We start from the raw sequence: 21,526 nt of genomic DNA on the forward strand, positions 1-21,526 counted from the left end.
TGCATGGTGGCATGTACTTCCTACTGTCACCAATTATAATGGTCTCTTCCCAAACCATTCACGTAGAGTGTGAGGGAAAAATTACAGTTTAAATGCCTCTACATGCCCTGTAATTAGTCTAATCTTGCCCTTGCAATCCCTATAGGAGCGATATGTAGGGGTCTGTAGTGTATTCTTAGATTTGTCAATTACAACTGGTTCTTAAAGCTTTCTAAGCAGGCTTTCTTGGGACAGCGTACGTCTATGTTCAAGTATCCGCACTTCAGTTTCTTGAGCAATCCCCAGGCTGTGGCTAAGCCATGTCTCCGCAATATCCTTTCTTTCAGGAGTGCTAGTTCTGCGAGGTTCGTAGGAGAGCTTCTGTAAAGTTTGGAAGGTACGAGACGAGGTACTGGCAGAAGTAAAGCTGTGTGGACGGGGCGTAAGTTGTGCTTGGGTAGCTCAGTTGGTAGAGCACTTGCCTGTGAAAGACAAAGGTCGAGAGTTCGAGTCTCGGTCTGGCACACAGTTTTAATCCACCAGAAAGTTTCATATCAGCGCACACTCCGCTGCAGAGTGAAAATCTCATTCTGAAATCACAGAAGACTAAGGAGTCTCATGGTTATGTGTGCTGCACATGTTAGCCCTGTATTTAGCCAGATTTGTGGTTTTTCCTTTAGGAATGGTCAGTTTCCTGAATGATTCAAGAACTCAGTAGTAAAGCCGCTTTATAAAAGGGGAGAAAGGGATAATGCAGATAATTTTAGACCTATTTCTATACCATCAGCGTGTGATAAAGTTATTGAAAAGGCTGTGTATGTAAGGATAATTGATCAGTTTGTATCACACGATTTGCTATCGAATGTACAGTTCGGCTTCAGAAGTCGGTTAACAACTGAAAATGCTATATTCTCTTTTCTCTGCGAGGTACTGGATGGATTAAACAAAAGGTTTCAAATACTTGGCATATTTTTTATTTAACTAAGTCATTTGATTGTGTCGATCACAAAATTAAGCTGATTCTTGTTGTGTTGTTGATTGTGTTAATTTATACTTATGGATTGGGTATTTCAGGTTCATAAACATTTTATTTTTATCTGTCGTTACTTTTATGTCAATTTCACGTACTGACACTTTCCATGACCTTGGAGATTTGGTCCTCAGTTTGGTCCTAAGGAACTTGGCACGTAAATAAATACATAATCTTCACAAAGCCAAAAAAAAAGAAAAAAAACACTGCATGACATGTCAATGACATTTTGAGACTATTCCTGAGCCGCTTTGACCATCATCTGTACGAATTGAACATTAGTTGGAGGGCAGATTAATTTTTGGAGAGACCTGTTTCATGGATAAAAGAATCAAATTTGATGTTAACTATTCCAAAACTTAGTAAAAGCCTTCCAAGAAAACTTATCCTTATGATAGTAACTTAAGCAGGTCCTACATGTCATTAGATGCCCATAGAGTAAAGGAAAAATACTGTACGTAGCAGGGTATCTAATTTTAAAAATGAGATTGCAAAGTTGTAAGACGTCAACATAAACTGCATGAAACTTTTAGTACCTCAAAAATTTGCAAAAACAAAAGGGCACTGCTGAATTTCAGCTCTCTGTCAATATTCTAATATAATTTACCGTGCGTCGGCAAAGTCTCTCTGCGGCAGTGAGCCTCACGTGTCTCCCCTTGCATGTGTAAAATTGGCAGCACATTCAAGTCTCACTTGCACGTGTTCCGTTGTGGATCTGAAGGGGTAGGGCGGGGGAAAGCAGTGTTGCATGTGTGTTGCAGCTTTTAGTCGTGTTGTCGCCCACTTCTTGCGTAAACTGTGTGTTGGGAGAATGTTTACTATTGCAGAGAGTATCGCAGTTGGGTAACTGGTTAAGGGTCTTATTGTAGTTTTGTAGAAGTAGTTGCAGTATTTTAAAAATTGTCAGGAATAAATAGTTAATACGTAATTTATTACTATCCAAGGAAATGTTATTTGTATGGCTTATTTTAGCTTTTCAGATAATAGGCTGTAATTACCAAGAACAAATAAATAAATAAACGTTTCAGATGGAGCATTTTTAGTGGAAGAGGTTTTCTGTACAGAAGGGAACTCTTCAGGCCATGTGAGGCGGCAATTTAGTTTGCGCTTTCCTGCTTCAAGGTACCCACATCATGACTCTGTAGAGGATTTAACTTGTAAATTCCAAGCAGCAAGTGCAGTTCAAGATGCAGCACGGACTGGTAAGCCCATAGAACAGAAGCTTGATGACACTTCGGACATCGTGGTGCAGCGTCCAACAAAATCAGTGAGGAGAGTGTCCCGTATGACAGCACGTAAGGCCGCAACCAAAAACCTGGGGATGTATCCATAAAAAATTACTGCTGTGCAACAATTACATTGTATAGACCACGTAATAGTGTACTGTGATTGGTTTCAGCGATTTGTAAACTGACATACAGCTAATGTTTTAGTTTGAACCTTTTTCACTGAAGAGGTTTGGCTCCACCTGTGTCACGATATTAATTCCAAAATTCAAGAATTTGGTCATTAGAAAATCCACACGCCTTATGAGAACGCCATTGCACACAGAGAAAATAAGAATGTGGGTGAAATAATGTGAACATGAATCGTGAGCTGTTCTTTTTCCATATTAACGTAACTTTCAATGTCTATTATTCCCAGATAATTTAACCATTTATTCCCCTGGTAAATGAAAATGACATCAATTATTTATTTTTCCAACAAGACAACACTACTGCTCACACGGCACACCAGTCCATATGACTTTTAGATTACATCTGTGGAGGCACAGTAATTATGAAAAGGTCTCTGGCCCCTGCACTCACCGGATCTGTCTCTGCCCGACTATTTCCTTTCAGGTGTGGCTACAACAATCGTGTATCAAAATAACCCAAAGATATTAGATGAACTGAAGACCCCAACAACTGATTATCTGCATTAGATTACATTTGGAACATTGGTAAAGGTGTTTGCAAACAAATGTAAACATATTGAACTATGCCTTCAAAAAACAAGGTAAACATGTCCAGCGCCTACAGTGATTTTGGTGAGTATAAAGTGTTTAATTGTAATTAATATGATTTTTTTTTTCACTGTAATAATGTTGAATTCCATCTCCCAACATAACTGTGGGCACTAGCACTGAATCCCGGCCCCTAGCTTATACAGTGAAATGAATGTTCTGCCAATTTTACACAACCCTCGAGGCACAACATGCGGAGCTTGTCACTGCAGAGACACTTTGCGAAGGTATTTGTATACAGCATACGTCCCAAATGTAATTCATACCATCATTGTCATCATCATCATCAAATTCCTCTTCATCTTCTTCTTCACTCTCTGCGATGTGAACAGAAACTTGACTGGTGGTCGGTTTCGCCCATTCAAAATATACTCCGAAACCAATATCGTAGTTGTCTGTTGCAAACTCCCAAAACAGGCATGTGCCATCTTCATGTGTTGGAACTCGTACCTACAAAGAGAACACATCAACAAAATCATTTACAAACAAAAATCTGTTAATACCAACTTGCTTCACATGTCTGCAAAACAATTACCGTATTTACTCGAATCTGAGCTGCACTTTTTTTCCAGTTTTTGTAAACCAAAATACCGCATGCGGCTTCGAATCAAGTGCAAAGTAAGTGGAAGTTCTGAAAAATGTTGGTAGGTGCTGCCACAACTAACTTCTGCCATAGAATTTATGTAGTGGTACACAGGCATGATTTGCAGGCACAAAGATAAATACTGGTGCCAAAACCTCTGCGTCAGTAAAAAAAAAGGTAGAAGACGAGCTTTTTTCTTGTTCCGAATTTCGACCACCACTGTTTCATACATTATCCAACAAAGTAAATAGAAATTCCGTATTGTTCATCTTCAAATGCAGCAGCCTTTTCAATATTTGTTCCAACAAAAATAAATTTCGTTACACTAAAATATCAACAATGTACAAGGCTTTAGGATTTTTGCACGAGTTGATAAGCAGGGTCTCATTAAGATTTCACATAGTGCACCTATTGCTTTGTGGGATTTTGTAAAGTGCTTGTTGGTGTTAGTGAACCATAATGAAGCGCTTTCATTATAGTGCCAAATTCAAAAAGGGAGTTATTTCTTTTGCGGAACAAAGTTCTAATCATGCTGCAGGTCTGCAATAAGGGATTGATGAGAGCAACGTCATTTGACGGCAACTGCAAGGAGACAAATTATTTGAATGTTCAAGTAGCAGGAAAGCATTTAGTGGGCCAAAGTATGGCCAATATCATGCACTCGAAGTGATTTTAAATGAATTTGTTAAGGAACAGTGTCAGAAATTCCTGCCTGTGAACACTGAAATTTTAAAAATTAAGGCACATGAAATTGCTAGAGAGCAAAAAATGAATTTATCTGTTTATGAAGCGCTGGGGTTTTTCACTTCGAAGGCGAACTTCAGCTGCACAGGAGATGTCGAAAAATTATTAAGAAAAACTTGTGTAATTTCAGCGCTTCATAATTAGGCGGCGCACAGAAAAGCAATAACTTGGTCAGATAGGAAATGCTGACCAACTCCCGTATATTTTGACATACCGTCAAATTATATGGTTGACGCCAAAAGAAAGAAAGACATAAGTGTTCTTACATCAGGGGGTGAAAAACAGCGGGTGACCATCATGCTTGCTCGCACAGCAGATGGACATAAATTACCCCCATTCATAGTTTTCAAGCGAAAGACTTTACTGAAATTGGAAGTGTTTCCAAAAACTAATTGTACGAGCAAACGAAACTGGGTGGTTTTCGGAGGACATGGTGCTGGAATGGATTAGGTGTTTGTGGAATCGACGTCCTGGCGCAATGCTTGGTTTAAGCAAGTGATCTCTGGTTTGCACAGTCTGTTGGTATTAGATGCGTATGCAGGCCATACAACACCTGCAGTAAAACGAGAGGAAAGCAAAACACACTTGGCAGCAATTCCAGGCGGGATGACGTCAATTCTGCAACCACTTGACGTCTTTTTGCTGATGACACTACTATTATGCTTGAAAGTCAATCAATCAGTGAAATAGTAAATAAATGTAATGCTGTAATTGTAGTTGTCCTATACTGGTTTAAGTCTAACAGATTAACACTAAATATTGAAACAGCACAACATATTTCGTGCACCATCACCAGAAAATGAAGCAATCAACTTATACTGTAACAGTCAAAATATATTACAGAGTGACGCTTTAAGTTTCTGGGCATTACAATTGATAACAAGTTAAACTGGTCTTCATAAAAGACCAAGTGTAGTAACTTACGCCCTGCATGTAATTACCCCTGTTGGTGATGTGAATGCTATCAAAGCAGCTTACTTTGGATACTTTCACTCCATCACGTCATATGGTATAATTTTTTGGGATAATCAACCTTCAGCCAAAAAGGTCTTTAATGCACAAAAGAGAGCAATTAGAATCATGAGTGGTGTTCATCCAATATATTCTTGCAGAAACCTGTCCAGTAAACTACAAATATTGACCACCATATCAGTACTTATTTTCTTTGATGATTTTTGTCTTGAATAACCACTCTTTTTCCATCCAATAAAGCATACCATGATCACAACACAGGTCTTAAAATGATTTACACAGAGACCCAAAACAGCTAAGTGTCATACAAAAAGGTATTCATTATTCTGCCACAAAACTCTTCAATTCTCTTCCATCTGATATCAAAGTCCACATTAATTCCCCAGCTACATTTAAATTTAATTTAAGAAAATGCCTTATCAATAAGTCCTTCTATTTTCTGGAAGAGTACCTGCAAAGTAGGCCTAACCAGTGGCAGTCTTTTTAATTTTTTATTTTATTTCCTATTTATATTCTAGTCTGTTTATATTATGTTAGCTGTAATTTATCTTCGCTGCCTAAAATGATCACTGTACAAATTTTCTTTTTTCTTTTCCAAAAGTTATTTTCCGCAGTTTACATCATGTTTACCTGAACTGTATTTACTTAATTTCAGTTCAGCCTTTAAGCGTATATCACCAGACTGCTATGTTCTTGTCATTGTGCTAATGTTTGTTGTATATCTATAAAGATGTGAACCTGACTCATTCAAATCCTTGTGATACATCACTATATGGATTAATGGAATATGAAATAAACAAATAACTAAAAATAAATACATAAATTATTGCTCAGTAAACTATGGCAGATGTCCAAAGTCATGTTCCCCTAATCATTTTGAGCAGTGTATAAATAAAGTGAGCAATTGGATAGCACCTCAATACATTACTCTACCCGATAATGTTTAGTTGGTTTGAAGTGCCAGTGCAAAAACTGACAATGTTCTTGTAGATAAAATCCACACTGAATGGTTTTAAAACAGATTTATTATCTGTCTTGAATGTATTAACGTTTTTTAAATGACTAGTTCTGATTCAACATGAACCAGTCTCAGAGCTGTAGACAACAGTAAACTAACTAAACAGCAAATACATCAAATGCATCAGAATGTACCGATTGTATCGGTTACAAGAGTAACTCATCCAACCGTCAGAAAAATGTAAATGCAATATCACATAATAAAATGACTGTTCTTGGAGGCACTTAATTAAGTACATTCAGTAACAGTACTCTCACCACACAGACAACAATTATTATTAAATTAGAGAGGACGCACATGTTTTGTGAAATAATGTGTGCACATTTGAAAGGTGTATGCATTAGCAATGTGTTGTGATCTGTGAGAGTGCACTGTGTAAGAGCAATACTGTGAACTTCCTATAGAACCCACCACAGGCGAGTGCCTATTTAAAACCTCCCACACCACACTCACACCCCGTATCATGTTATTACCTGTTTGCATACATTTACCTTGCCTTACCTTACCATGTTAAGTGACGTTATGGTGTTTGGTGTACATTCCACATCTAATAGAGTTGTACTAACATTCTTCGTTGTGTTGTATGTCCAAGTTACAACACAAGTGATGATGAGTGTGGGATTATTCTCCACACAGTTTCCAGTCTCTGGTTGGTCCTTCATAGCGTTCACAATGTCTGACAGTGCTACTGACAAGTTCTTACATCGGCCGTTTCATCAGCAAGGGGTTCCTACTGCGGTGTTGCAGGAGGCATCCACCACGGCACAACATAATCAAACCAAGGTGTTGCTAATGCTTGCCTCTGTTTTGGCCAGTTTGAATCGATCTCAATCTATGACGCCAGTTACACTGCCCCTTGCACCTCCTGTCTCGCCTGTCGCTACCCCTGTTTTTTATCCCCTGCTGTATCCAGCTTATGATGAGTCTGTCGAAGAATGGGAAGCATACAAAAAACAGTTGCGACAGCATTTTCATGTACTGGGTTGACTGATGTTACCTTATTCTGTGCTTTCTTTTTGTCTTGGTTATCGCATTGCACGTATCAACTCCTTTGCCAGCTGGATCCCCTGCAGGATCTGTCTTCATTCTCTTTCGATAACACGTGCTACCTTCTTTCGAAGTACTACTGTAAACGGACACTCGTCATTGCCACTCGAGTTGTGTTCCATAGGTGTCACAAGAAACCAGAAAATTCCTATAAGACTTGGGCAACTGAGCTTCACTGTTGAAGCCATCATTGTCGCTTTATCAGTGATGAAAATGAGGAGTTGTATCCCAACCAAACGGCTAGTGATGCAATTATTCGATTGGCCACTGATCATGAGGTTCGTGAGCAGGGCCTTCAATATGAAAACCCCTCCCTCTTCGACATTTGCACTATTGCACAATCATTTGAGGTTTTGAGGGCTGCAGGTACTCATAATATATCATGGTGTGAGATTGCAGAAGTTCAACCCGCTCCCCCCAGACCCCCCCCCCCCCCCTCCCCGCCGGTTACATCCATTTGCCTTATCTTATTGTGTTCAGTGTATGTTATGGTGGTTGGCATACATGCGACAATCTAATAAAGATGTAGTAACATTCTTGGTTGTGTTATGTGTCCAAGTTGCATCTTTTGTTCACATGTGACAAATGTACCAGATACCCCTCTGCATGCACAGTCTAGGGGTAGGGGCTTTAATTAGTAATCAAAATGTCCTCAGTCCTCGATTTGAACCCCGCCACCACTTAAATTTATAATAGAAAATCAGCAATGGCAGCCGAAGAATTCTGGCATAAGAAGATCCACTCATGCTGCTAACAGCCTTGTCAAAGAGGGTGCATGAGTGGAGAGAGGTCTAGGGCACTCTCGCCCATGGAGGTGGGAAACTTTCCCTAAAGATGGAAGGATCAGCAATGATCAATGGTATGAGGATGCAGAAGGCAATGGAAATCCCTGCATTAAAGAAACATTATGTGTAGCTACAGGACATGTGGCCTGTAATTGAAAAAGCCTCACGATGAGCTCTCCATTGGCAAAAGATTCTGGAATACTCCCAACAGTGCCTCATTCGGATCTCCAGGAGAGGACCGCCAAGGGGAAGGTGATCATGAAAAAAAAAACTGAATAACCATTGAAAGGATAATTTTCTATGAGCTGGAGCATCAAATGTCAGAGGTTTGAATGTGGTAGGGAAGATAGAAAGTCTGAAAAGGGAAATGCGGAAATGTAAAGGTCAGATCTAGAAAGAAGACAAGGATTTCTGGTCATATGAGTATAGGGTAATATCAAAAGCAGCAGAAAATGGTGTAATGGGAGTAGGATTCATTATGCATAAGAATGTAGGGCAGGTTCAAATGATTCAAATGGCTCTTAGCACTATGGGACTCAACATCTGTGGTCATCAGTCCCCTAGAACTTAGAACTACTTAAACCTAACTAACCTAAGGACATCACACACATCCATGCCAGAGGCAGGATTCAAACCTACGACGGTAGCGGTCACGCTGTTCCAGACTGACGCGCCTAAAACCGCACGGCCACATCGGCTGGACGGTAGGGCAGGGAGCACGTTATTGTGAACAGTTCAATGATAGGGTTGTTATCGGAATTGACAACACACCAACAACGACAATGGTAGTACAGGTATACATGCTGATGTCGCAAGTTGAAGATGAAGATGAAGAGATAGAAAAAAATATATAATGATATTGCACAAATAATTCAGTGCATAAAGGCAGATGAAACTCTAATTGCAATGAGGGATTGGAATGTGGCTAAATGGGAAGGAGTAGGAGAAAGAGTTAAGGAATAATAAAGGCTTGGTACCAGGAATGACAGAGGAGAAAGACTAACCATGTTCTGTAATAAATTTCGGCTAATAACAGTGAGTACTCTGTTCAAGAACCACAAGAGGAGGATGAATGCTTGGAAAAGGCTGGGAGATATGGGAAGATTTCAGTTAGATTACATCATGGTCAAAGAGAGACTCTGAAATCAGATACTGGATTTAAGGCATACCCAGGAGCAGATACAGACTCAGATCACAATATAGTGGTGATGAAGAGTAGGCTGAAGTTTAAAAGGTTAGTCAGGAAAAATCGATACACAAAGAAGTGGGATACAGAGGTACTATGGAATGAAGAGAGACACTTGAAGTTACTTAAGGCTGTAGCTACTGAAATAAGGAATAGCTCAGTAGGCACCAAAGTTGAAGACGAATGGATATCTCCAAAAAGGGAAATCACAGAATTTGGAAAAAATATCATAGGTATAAAGAAGGTAGCTGTGAGGAAGCCATGAGTAATAGAAAAGAAATACTTCAGTTGATTGATGAAAGAAGGAAGTACAAAAATGTTGAGAGATAGTCAACAATACAGAAATACAAGCTGCTCAGAAATGAAATGAAATGAATAGGAGGAGCAGGGAAGACGAAATGGCTGCATGAAAAATGTGAAGAAATCAAAAAAGAAATGACTGTCGGAAGGACCGACTCAGCATATAGAAAAGTCAAAGCAACCTTCAGTGAAATTAAAAGCAAGGGTGGTAACATTAACACTATGTCGTCTGGCGACACCACAGTGGTGTCATGTGCACAGTATCGCGCAGTGGCCAGCGACGGCACTTCAGTATCTTTTGCATTCTGTTGGTGTTTTGTTTAGGTGACAGGAAGTTACACACATCAACAATTTTTGTTTTGTTTTTGTAAGTACTTGTGCCCTTTCATCATGGCAGACAAAAGACACTATATGATTATTGTCGATGGGTGCGCGAACGTCTTGTCTGATGTTCCTGATGGTTTGGCCAATTTGGAAGAACACAATGCATATCAAAAAAATGAAAGTGAAGCAGAATCGTCGGAAGATAGTGAAATACATCCAAGAAGAATTCAGTGAACACTATGGTTGCCAACTGATTTGGATGGATCAGATGAAGAAGACAGTGCACAGTGGTCAAACTTTTATTTACCGAGGACCAATAATAAATTTGAAGGATCTCCAGGTCCAAACGTATTTCCCAAAGATACACAGAGCATCAAAGATATAGAAGAATTATATGTTCGGAATGATCTATCTGAATATATTAGCAATGAAAACAACAAGTACTACAGTCAAAATTACAATAGAAGGAAACTGTATTTTAAAAATGCCAAATTTGTCGATGTTACGGGACCCGAACTTAGAAAATGGTTTGGGTTTGCTATCCTTATTACATTTTTCCAACAATAACAATAAACTGGATAATGCCGACTGGCTTTTCAAAGTGCAAGTTGCAATTGCATATTTTTCCAAAAAGTTTAAAGAAACTTTTAGTCTAATTCAAACATCTCAATTGATGAAGGAATGATACCATTTTAAAGTTTACAATCCATTGAAAATTATAAAATATGGCATACTCATTCAGATGCTATGTGATTCGAGTACGGGATACACTTCCGCAGTCAAGATATATTCTGGCGTTGGACAGCCTTTAGCAAAAACAAAGATAGAACTACTGACACCTTCTTACGGTAAGTGGCATCACCTCTACATGGATAATTATTGTAACAGTGTAGAACTTGAAGAGACGTTACTTGAGAAGAAAATTTAAGTTTGTGGAATGATATGACAAAATAGACTACTTCTGAAAAAATTAAATGTGCAATAAGTCAACGTGTTTGAAGCTTGTCATCAACGCAAAGGTGAAGTACTCGCACAAATATGGAGAGCTTCGAAAATATTTGAGTTATTACCCTACATACAGAAAAACTATAAAATTGTCAAAAAAGGTTTGCACGTACCTCTTTAATTGCATATTATTTAATGCATTCCGTACATGGCAATATTTCAATACAGAACACAAGAGTCTCCAATTTCATGATTTTTTTACTGAAAATGTCTTCTTCGTGAATAAAAGACCATGTACTTGCTTCTGAGTAAAACTTGGAGGTTGCCACTACATTGCATACATATCATCACGATCCAGTTGACAGACTTTCCGGTCACATAAAGCAACACCAACTAATACTTATTTCCGAAACGAATAAACAAAAAAAAGGAACCTCCATGTATCTTCCAATAACAAAAAAAGGAGAACAACAAACTTAATGTGCAAGTCTTGTCGAGTTGCGTTACATCTTGGAGCCTGTTTTACTGCGTTTCATATGAAAGAGAAATACTAAGTATCAAAGACAATGCAAATACGCAAATTATGAAACAAACAAATGTTGTATTTATTTACATATGTATATCTCTGAAATTTCAAGAAAGTAGGGGAACAGGGCTGTGAACTTATGAGAACTAACGATGACATTAGTAAAACTTAACAATTTATAATCTCCCAATAATGACAAGAATGGCCGGCGACAAGCCAAGTAATCTGAATCAGCGTTGCCGGTGCCAAGTGAATCAATTTGTACAACATGTTTGGACAGCAAAGTATTAAGAGGGCAATGGGTATTCCACTGTTAAATGCAGAGGAATAAGCAGATAGGTGGAAAGAGTACACTGAAGGCGTCAATGAGGGAAAGATTTGTCTGATATGATAAAAGAAGAGATAGGAGTAGATTTAGAAGAGAGAGGGGATCCACTATCAGGGTCATAATTTAAGAGAGCTTTGGAGGACTTAATATCAAATAAGGCAGAAGGGATAGACAACATTCTATCAGAATTTATAAAATCACTGATGAAAGTGGCAACAAAATTACTATTCACATATGTGTGTAGAATGTAAGAGCCCAGCGATTTACCATCTGATGTTCAGAAAAATATCATCCACACAATTCCAAAAACTGTAAGAGCTGACAAGTGAGAGAATTATCGTACAATCAGCTTAACAGCTCATGCATCCAAGTTGCTGAGAATAATAGTATACAGAAGAATGGAAATGAACATTGAAAATCTGTTAGATGATGATTAGTTTGGCTTCAGGAAAGATAAATCCACCAGAGAGGCAATTCTGATGTTGCAGTTGACAATGGAAGCAAAACAAAAGAAAAAAGACATATTCATAGGATTTGTTGACCTGGAAAAAGCATTCAATAATGGCAAATGGTGCAAGATGTTAAAAATTCTGATGTTGGTTAAGCTATTGGGAGGGACAGGTCATGTACAACACATACAGGAGCCTAGAGGGAATAATAAGACTGGAAAGCAAAGAACGGACTGGTCAGATTAAAAAGGGTGTAGGACAGGGATGTAGTCTTTCACCTCAACTGTTCAATCTATAAATCAACAAAGCAATGATGGACATAAAAGCAGGGTTCAGAAGTGGAATTTAAATCCAAGGTGAAAGGACATCAATGATACGAATTGCTGACGATTTTGCTATCTGCAGAAAAAGTGAAGAAAAATTACATGATCTGCTGGATGGATTGAACAGTCTAATGAGTACATGATATGGATAGAGAGTAAATCAAAGAAAGAGTAAAGTAATGAGAAGTAGCACAAATGAGAACAATGAGAAACTTAATTTCAGGATTGATGGTCATGAAGTAAATGATGTTAAGGAATTCTACTACCTAGGTAGCAAAATAACCCAATGACGAATGGAGCAAGGAAGACATCAAAAGCAGCCTAGCACTGGCAGAAAGGGCATTCCTGGCCAAGAGAAGTCTACTAGTATCAAACATAGGCCTTAATTGGAGGAAGTAATTTCTGAGAATGTACATTCTGAGTGCAGCACTGTACGGTAGCGAAATATGGACTATGGGAAAACCAGAACAGAAGAGATTCAAAGCATTTTAGATGTGGTGCTACAGACAAATGTTGAAAATTAGGTGGACTGATAAAGTAAGGAATGAGTAGGTTCTGAGCAGGATTGCAGAGAAAAGGAATATGTGGAATACAATGACAAGAAGAAGGGACAGGGTGATAGGACATCTGTTAAGACATTAAGGAATAACTCCCATGGTACTAGAGGGAGCTGTAGATGGTAAAAACTGTAGGGGATGAATACATCCAGCAAATAATTGAGGATGTATGTTGCAACTGCTACTCTGAGATGAAGAGGTTGGCACAGGAGAGGAATTTGTGGTGGGCTGCATCAAACCACTCAGAAGAATGACCGGAAAGTAATAATAATAATAATAATAATAATGTGGATTCTACTAAACCATTATTTTATTATGTAACAGAGCATGTATATTTTTGCTGACAGTTGGAGAGGTTACCCTTCTAACCAATACAATCAGGTACATTCCGGAGTACATTCTGTCGTCTACAGATCTGAGGAAGGTTCAAGATGAACTGCAACCGGTCATTTCTAAAATAAAAATAAAAAATATTAATGCAAAACAAGATGAAAAATAGATGTTATTTAAGTATCGTGCCAGTCTGATATGCACACATCTGGTATTTGAGAGACAGGAAATAAAATAACAGAACAGCACTGAAGCTTGTGAAGAATCTGAAAAATGGCTTCTAGCCCTCCAGACAAAATCAATGTTGTGAGAGTCCCAGAACAGGAATCTGGTGACCCACTCAGGGCACTCTCAATTAAGGAATTATTTGCAATTTCTCAACAATTACTCCTGCCTTATGGACTGGTTTGTACTGGTTGCAGAAAAGTTAGGACTTAGTTGAGAAGCAGCAGCGCACAACACTGAACTGATGCACACGTGTATGATGATCTCACCGTTACTGTTTCTCCGTGGCCAACCTTTATGATGGCATCTCCCGACTCCCTTCGGATAGCTTCCTTGAATTCGCGTATGTCCTTTCGAGTCCACATAGAAGCAGCTGATGGAGTTGGCAGACCACCTGAAATTTAAACACTTTTCAATAATCACTAAAGTAGTTCGTATCATTCCAAGAGAGACAAGCCACACAATTTTTTATTAAGCCATTTAAATGATATTTCTACAAGTCCACACATTAGCACACTTTTTGAAAGGTCTGAAACATTCTCAGTTCAGGAACCTCTCAGCATCTCCAGCAGACACAGATAAATTAAACGAAGCAGAGGCTGTTGAGAATTTCAAAAGGAGTAACAGCCAAGGATCGAGTGGAATAGGAGAAAGGAATACAGCAGAAGATGAGAGGGTATCTTTTGTAGATGAAATAGTTGGGGCACCAGATCAAACTGGCAAAAAGACAATGCAAGAAATACTGAATTTACTGATGAAGGGAGAAAAAACAAAAATGCAGCAAATGAAGCAGGCTAAAGGCAACACAAACACACACCAAAATGTGAGATTCACAGAAAGTGCAAAATAGCTTAGCAGGAATAACTAGAAGACAAATGGAAGGCTGCAGAAGTATGAATAACTAGAGGTAAGGTAGGTGTTGCCTACAGAAATAGTAGACACTTTTGGGGAAACGAGAAGCAGGAGTACGAATGTCAAGAGCACAGACGACAAGCTCGCACTAAGCAGAGATGGAAAGCTGAAAGCTGTAATGAATTTGTAGTGCGTCTATATTAGGGACAGAAACTGGAGGACAATATTATAGAAAGAAAAGATGAGGTAGGGGAAAATGAGATGGGAGATAGGACAGAACTTGACAGAGTACTGAAGGCTCTACATGGAAGTCATACAGCGGAGCAGACATTTCCTCTGAATTATTGGGATCCTCAGGAGGGCCAAACACGAAAAAAGTATTCCACCTAGTGTGGAAGACATATGACACAGGCGAAATACCATCGGACCTAAAGAAGAATGCAATAATACCAATTTCATAGAAGGGTGTTGCTGACTGAACCACCAATTTAGTAAGCCACAAATTATTTACAGGAGAATGGAAAAACTGGTAGCAACCGACCTTCAGGAAGATCAGTTTGGTGAATGGTTGCAATTACTTCAGAGAACTTTTAGTTGGGGTTTTGGTGAAATGTAGGAACACACGAGTGATACCGATCCTACAATTTATCTCGGAAGATAGTTAAATATAAGTAAATCTATATTTATAGTATTTGTAGGTTTACAGAAGGCGTTTGCAACACTGATTGGAATGCACTCTTTGAAAATCTTAAGTAACAGGAACTGGCCGATAGAGCAAGTAACGAGGCATGTAGAAGTCATCAATTTGTTAATGGAGGGAAGTGTAGGAGGTAAAACTGCAGAGGGAGACCAAAGGGTGAATTCAGTCAACAGTTTCAAATAAATGTAGGTTGCAGTAGTTGTACAGAGCTGAAGAGACTTGCACAGGACAGACTAGTACAGAATGCTGCACCAAATCAGTCTTTGAGCTGAAGATAGCAACATAAAAAGCAGCAGCAAAAACAACATGATATTCAAAAATCTAACTTGTGTATTTTAATCTAAAATCCGAATGTAATGCGTAATTTTTAATGTAAAATATTACTGTATACCTATATAAGTCTAATTAAGAAAATCCGTATCATCTTCCTGATGATTAAATACAAAATAATTATATAAATATGAAAATATGCTAACAGGGTGAAGCATGAAGCCAAGCTGAAGTGGCATTCTCTCTTATTTTAAAAAGTGTCACTGATTATAGAAGTCATTTCAAGCTACCTCTGTAACCATAGAGAATATCTCTGGAATGCTCTGTAACCAAAGAGAGCACCTTCAGAAGGTCAATCACGAGTTATCAAAAATATTAAAAAGCCGTAAATCATCGCCTAAAAACAACAGCAATTTTTATTTTGCCGGTATGCGAAGAAAAGTGCCAAGATGCCCTCAAGCCTAGCAGAATTTTTGCAGCGCACCTCCACTTTCGTCCTCGTCGTCGCTGTCCTCGCCCCGGGGCGACAGCGTGCCGTTGGAGCCGAGGTGCTGGAGCAGCCCGGCCTGCTCGTCCATGTCGCCAGCCATGGCGCCGGGTGCGGCCCTGCCCTGCTGCTGCTGCTGCTGCTGCTGGATGTACAGCTGCTGCATGTACTGATGGTAGTGCTGCTCCTGCAGCTGCCTCACCAGCACTGCTTGCTGCAAATCACCACACATCTTCCCTGGATTTGGATTTTACCGAGCTACTGCGGTCTGTACGGGAAAGGTAGTCCGGTACCTGTCCGGCACCTCAGAGAATACAATATGTCCCAATTACAACTCAATTTTGTATCGAATTTGACGTACGTGATCAGACGGGACTGACAGCATAACAAGTACAACTTGTAGTGGTATATAAAATATATTAACTCCAGTTTGGACTGGGACGTGACTCTCCTCTGAGATTTAAAAACAATTTGCATATGTTGGCTACATTTTGTGCAGCAAATGTAAAAACTCCAGCAATTACATTTTTCACTGCAAACTTCCTGACTGAAATGCAGTAGATTTATTAATTCTGAACCGTCATAAAAGCTTACTGACAATAAAGATGAGATAAGTTAATTACCAAGTTTTGACCCGAGACTATAAGATGCAAAAGAATCAATTTTTTTAGTCAAAGAATTTCCTTATAATTGCACGATACACACTGCTTAAATAAGAAAAGAATAAATCTTTAAATTAATGTCTTTAATTTTTTATACATAAAGTAAAGCATTCGCAAGAATACTAACTTCAGGAACGTTACGGAAAGGACAAATTGCTACTCACCACACAGTGGCGATGTCGAGTCACAGACGGGGCCGACAAAAGGACTGTCAAACACGTAAGCTTTTGTCCGAAAAGGCCTTCGTCGGAATTAGACAACAAACAAACACACGAGCGTGTGTGCAAACACAAATGTAGCTCACACACGTGGCCATAGTATCTGGCTGAAGAGGCCAGACCGCAAACAGCAGAGCACAATCGGAGAAGCAATCTGGGTGGTGGGGCTAACGAAGTGGCTGAGGTGGGGAGAGGGAGGGATAGCAGTAGCAGGGCAGGGACAGGGGACAGTAAAGCGCTGCTTGGGAGAGCACACATTGAAAAGGTGGAGAGAGGGTAGGCCAGCTAGGTGCAGTCAGGAGGTTAGACAGAAGGCAAGGGGTGTGTGGGGAGCGGGGCAGTCAGAAAGGAGAGAAGTAAAATGACTGCGGGTGTGTCAGTGGAACAGAGGGCTGCGTAGTGCTGTAGTGGGAAAAAGGAAGGGGATAGGTGTGTAAAGGATAATGACTAACAAAGGTTGAGACCAGGAGGTGTATACTGCAGGGAGAGTTTCAACCTGTGCATTCCAGAAATGATGGTGTGGTGCACAGCATGTGAAGCAGTCATTAAAATGAAGAATGCTGTGTTGGACAGCATGCTCAGCAACTGGGTGGTCCAGCCGTTTCTCGGTCACCGTCTGTCAACGGCCGTTCGTGCGAATGGCCAGCTCGTCTGTTGTCACGGCCACATAGAACACGGCACAGAGGTTGCAGCTTGGCTCGCAAATCACACGACCGCTTTCACTCGTAGCCCTGCCTCTGACGGTATACATAATGCTTCTGACCGAACTGGCATACGAGGCCATTGAAGGATGTACGGGACAGGTCTCGCTTCGAGGTCTATTACAGGGATGAGCCGTGAGGCGAGGGGTCGGGGGTTGGGAAGAAGGGTCGTGTAGGGATGGACGAGGATACTGTGTAGGTTCCGTGGGCACCAGAATACCACTGTGGGAGGGTTAGGAAGGGCAGTGGGTAGAACATTCCTCGTTTCAGGGCACGACGAGCGGTAGTCGAAACCCTGGTGGACAATGTGATTCAATTGTTCTGGTCCTGGGTGGTACTTAGTCATTAATGCTATGCTCCTCTGCGGGACTTCGGAAGGTATGGAGTGAATGGCAGGATAAGCCATGGAAATCTGATTCTGTACAAGCTCGGGAGAATAATTATGATCTGTGAAGGCCTCAGTGAGACCCTCGGTGTATTTCGAGGGGGACTGCTCGCCATTACAGATGCAATGCCCGAGGGGACTAGGCTGTACGGAAGGGACTTCTTGGTGTGGAATGGGTGGCAGCTGCTATATAGAGGTATTGCTGGTGGTTGGTGGATCCGATACGGACAGAGGCACTTATGTACTTTGTTGTGCCTATCTGCGACTCAACATCTTTCTCATCCTTCATTATTCCTTCCCGAGATTCCCCTGTTTAACTTCAGAAATGCTTATAGCTCAGTTCTTTTCCCTTAAACATATTTTCTATAGCAACTTCAAAGATGATGCAAAGATCACTTCATATTTTGGGGGTCCCCTCTCTATCCCATATACATACAAAACAGAGGTTAGAATAAGCCCAGAACTGAAAAGCAGTTGGCTGAGACCTGACCCCTTCCACTTGAAACATTAAAGGACCACGAAGGTAGGTTTATTGAAACATATAATCTTCTATAAATCCTCAGAGTTCAGATCCATGTGGGCATTTTTTACATTTGTGTACTAATATGAAACTGATGAATGCACACTCTTATGTACACATACAGAATGAACCTTGCAACATGTTCAAAGCTTAGAACAAAATAAAGCAGTCACAGAAAAAAGTTTGTGGAACCTGCTGGATTAAGGAACAGCTTATATCAGGGAACAATTCTTGGAATGAGGCAAGTGACAAAACATAATAAAAAGAGTGCTCTGTTTCACGCCTCAGTAGCATCTGAAGACAAGAAATATTGGTGTCAGTCTATGACAGTAAGTATAGTGCAAAGGTCCTTGCTTCTGTCGGACATTACACATCAAACCAGCTCACCTGTTCTGGGTTTCCAGGATACTGCTGCTCAGCATATGCTTTGAACTGGTGGAATGTCTGCTGGTTCAGAGCTTCCTGGATTTGACGTCTGTAACAAGTAAGGAAAGCCTTCCTGCATAATAGAAATATGATAACATTGAATATACATTTAAGTGTTTGGAAGCTTTCTCCAAATGTATTTGTCAGTAGTGTAAACTCATACACGAGTTAGACACGGATGATGAACAGTTTAGGCACGAAAAGAACACAAGCTTAGGAGATGCCCCGCCACCAAGGAACACTGAAGATTAGGTACGTGAACAGCTTCCGAATCTAAATTGGGGAGACAAGGAATGAATGGCACAATCAGACAAACATTAGGAATAGGTTGATAGGACATGTCCTGAAGCATCAACAAATCACCATTTTGGTAATGCAGGTAAGTGATTGTATGTGGGGAAGGGGATTTTTGGAGTGGTGGGAGTAAAAACTGTACAAGGAGACTAATGTACAAACACAGTAAGCTCATCCAAACTGATGTAGTCTGTTATACAGATACGAAGAGTCTTGCACGGTACGGATTGGCATGGAGAGCTGCACCAAACTGAGGATCAAAATAACAAGCAAGTGTGCAAATAAGTATCTGCAACAAATTTCCCACATTAATTTCTAAAACTGTGAAATCTTAAGTACTACAGATCCAAATTTTGAAGAAGTTTTGTAAACAGCATGTAGGGAAGCAGCCTACTCACGCCATATAGAATTCATATGCTTTCCATTGTCTGCTGAAACTAGCTATGACATCATGAATGTTGTGTAATACTTTAAAATTAAAGTACATAATCTGTAAAGTTAATAGCATGTCAGGAGTGATGCTAAAATGATAATGTGTTAAGTTTCAGTTTAGTAACTTTAACAGTTTTCGAAATTTGGACTTTTATGTAACAATCATCGGTGCAACAGGAAGGAGCTAGAAACTTCATAATTTGTATTCGGATTCCTTTTCACTGTAATTTAATGGGAACAGCATGCTGGATCTCACAAAGACATATTTTGGTTGAAACTCAAGATTTTCTGCTTTTGTGTCCTAAAAGTACGGAAGCAAGATAGATTAAGTAAGTGATTAGATAAAGCTAGGATGTTTAGATTTAAGAAGAATGGAGATATGCTATAATAACAAAGATGTGAGAAGTTTCCAAAAGGTAGCTATAAAACTATAGCTGTAGCATCTCTCCAAAGGTCAAGTTCAGAGCTCATCTACTGCGTGCAGTACAACTAAAATAATTCTATCGCCAAAAGTATTTACCACATCAGAATTTTATTACAGATACTTACCTGTGTGCTGATTGCACAATTAAATTGAGAGCTTCATCGGCCTTCAGCGAAAGAAGCAATTAATTATTTAGTAACTTGAAGTGGTGCTCTACTAGCCCCAGCTGCTGGTCAGGACACAAATTTTGTCAGCTGTGCTTTCGGCAGTCCCCACCTTGGCTATATAAATAAGAGCACTGTGAGCTGGATTCAGGCCCCAATTCTCTTCTAGATTCGTATCGGAGCACACTCCATGTCGGAAACCGCATCGCATCTGTGCAGTTGCAAGGAACAGCTTTGGATGCTGTATTATGTAACTCAGCATGCACGTAACAATGAGTTCACATTGGGGTACAGTGTTAATTGCGGAATGACTTCAGTGATTTATTCTCAGTTTGCGTATGTTGTATTTTCACGTGTCGCCGGAGGACAGATCTTCTATCGTTACTAGCTTGGCGTTTGACGAGTATTAACATCAAATTTTGGCGAGTATTCACTTTGAGCATTTACATCGATAACGGTCATGGAACAGTTTCGTTATGTAGGGATAATAGGATCCGTGTAATAGACTATGAACAGCTCTGATAGTACAAGAACTGATAGTAGCATTGCGTGGGTTAACTTTTGTCTGGAACTTTACACTTTACCGTTTTCAGAATATAGTGAATATTGTTATAGTAAACCACATTTTCTATTAATCCCAGACATCATTCTAAACCCTCCGCGTAATGAACTTCAATGATCAATAACTTTATTTCTCCATCTGAGTGGGCACAGTGAATTTTAATTACAGACATCACATTTTTGCTAATAACTTTCTGGTTGCCAACATTGTAGTTAGAGAGCCTGTGTTGAGAATGGCAACAATATAAAAATTTTCCACTCGCTGCCCCACAAGCACACTGAACTGTAAAATCGAAACACCATCATTACCAAAATGAAAAATTCTTTGAAGCAGCTAAACATACAATTTGTTAGGTAACTATTAAAATGAAAAATTTATTGCATGCACCAAAACAAGAAATGTAGACACAGCAACTGTGAGAATCCAAAACTGTACTTTTTTGGAAGCAGGTGGTAAATATTATGTCAACTATTAATCTGCTTTGTAAACAGCACATTAATATATCAGTAGTTTCTACAGTTTTTCTTAAGACAACTTTTGAAATGTGAAGCTACAGGAAGCTTTGAGCATGCAGATTAAATTCTGAATGAAGCGGGTCTAGAAACAGCAAATAATGTAATAAATCTGCCATAAGAAGAGAGATTTATGAAACAATGACTAAGGGTACCAAACTGTAAGGGGCATAAAAGCAAATTTTATACACACATTTGATTTAATTTATTTACCCAGGGATAATATCAAAATTACAAAGGATTTGTCATAATACTGAAATG

At 39.5% G+C, this 21,526-nt stretch overlaps 1 protein-coding gene across 2 annotated transcripts in view; it reads right to left on the reverse strand.

Annotated features, from left to right (window-relative positions):
• LOC126291607 (Golgi resident protein GCP60) overlaps positions 1-21,526 on the reverse strand; it is a 71,973-nt gene that overhangs the window by 6,074 nt on the left and 44,373 nt on the right. For both annotated transcript variants that reach the window (XM_049985143.1, XM_049985144.1), the window contains exons 5-8: positions 18,839-18,926; positions 15,963-16,179; positions 13,926-14,050; positions 3,281-3,464 (exon numbers count right to left, since the gene is read on the reverse strand). In XM_049985143.1, coding sequence (XP_049841100.1) covers positions 3,281-3,464; positions 13,926-14,050; positions 15,963-16,179; positions 18,839-18,926 — 614 coding nt within the window. The remainder of the gene's footprint in view (positions 1-3,280; positions 3,465-13,925; positions 14,051-15,962; positions 16,180-18,838; positions 18,927-21,526) is intronic.

The sequence above is a fragment of the Schistocerca gregaria genome, chromosome 9 (genome assembly GCF_023897955.1).
Source record: "Schistocerca gregaria isolate iqSchGreg1 chromosome 9, iqSchGreg1.2, whole genome shotgun sequence".
Lineage (NCBI taxonomy): Eukaryota > Metazoa > Arthropoda > Insecta > Orthoptera > Acrididae > Schistocerca > Schistocerca gregaria.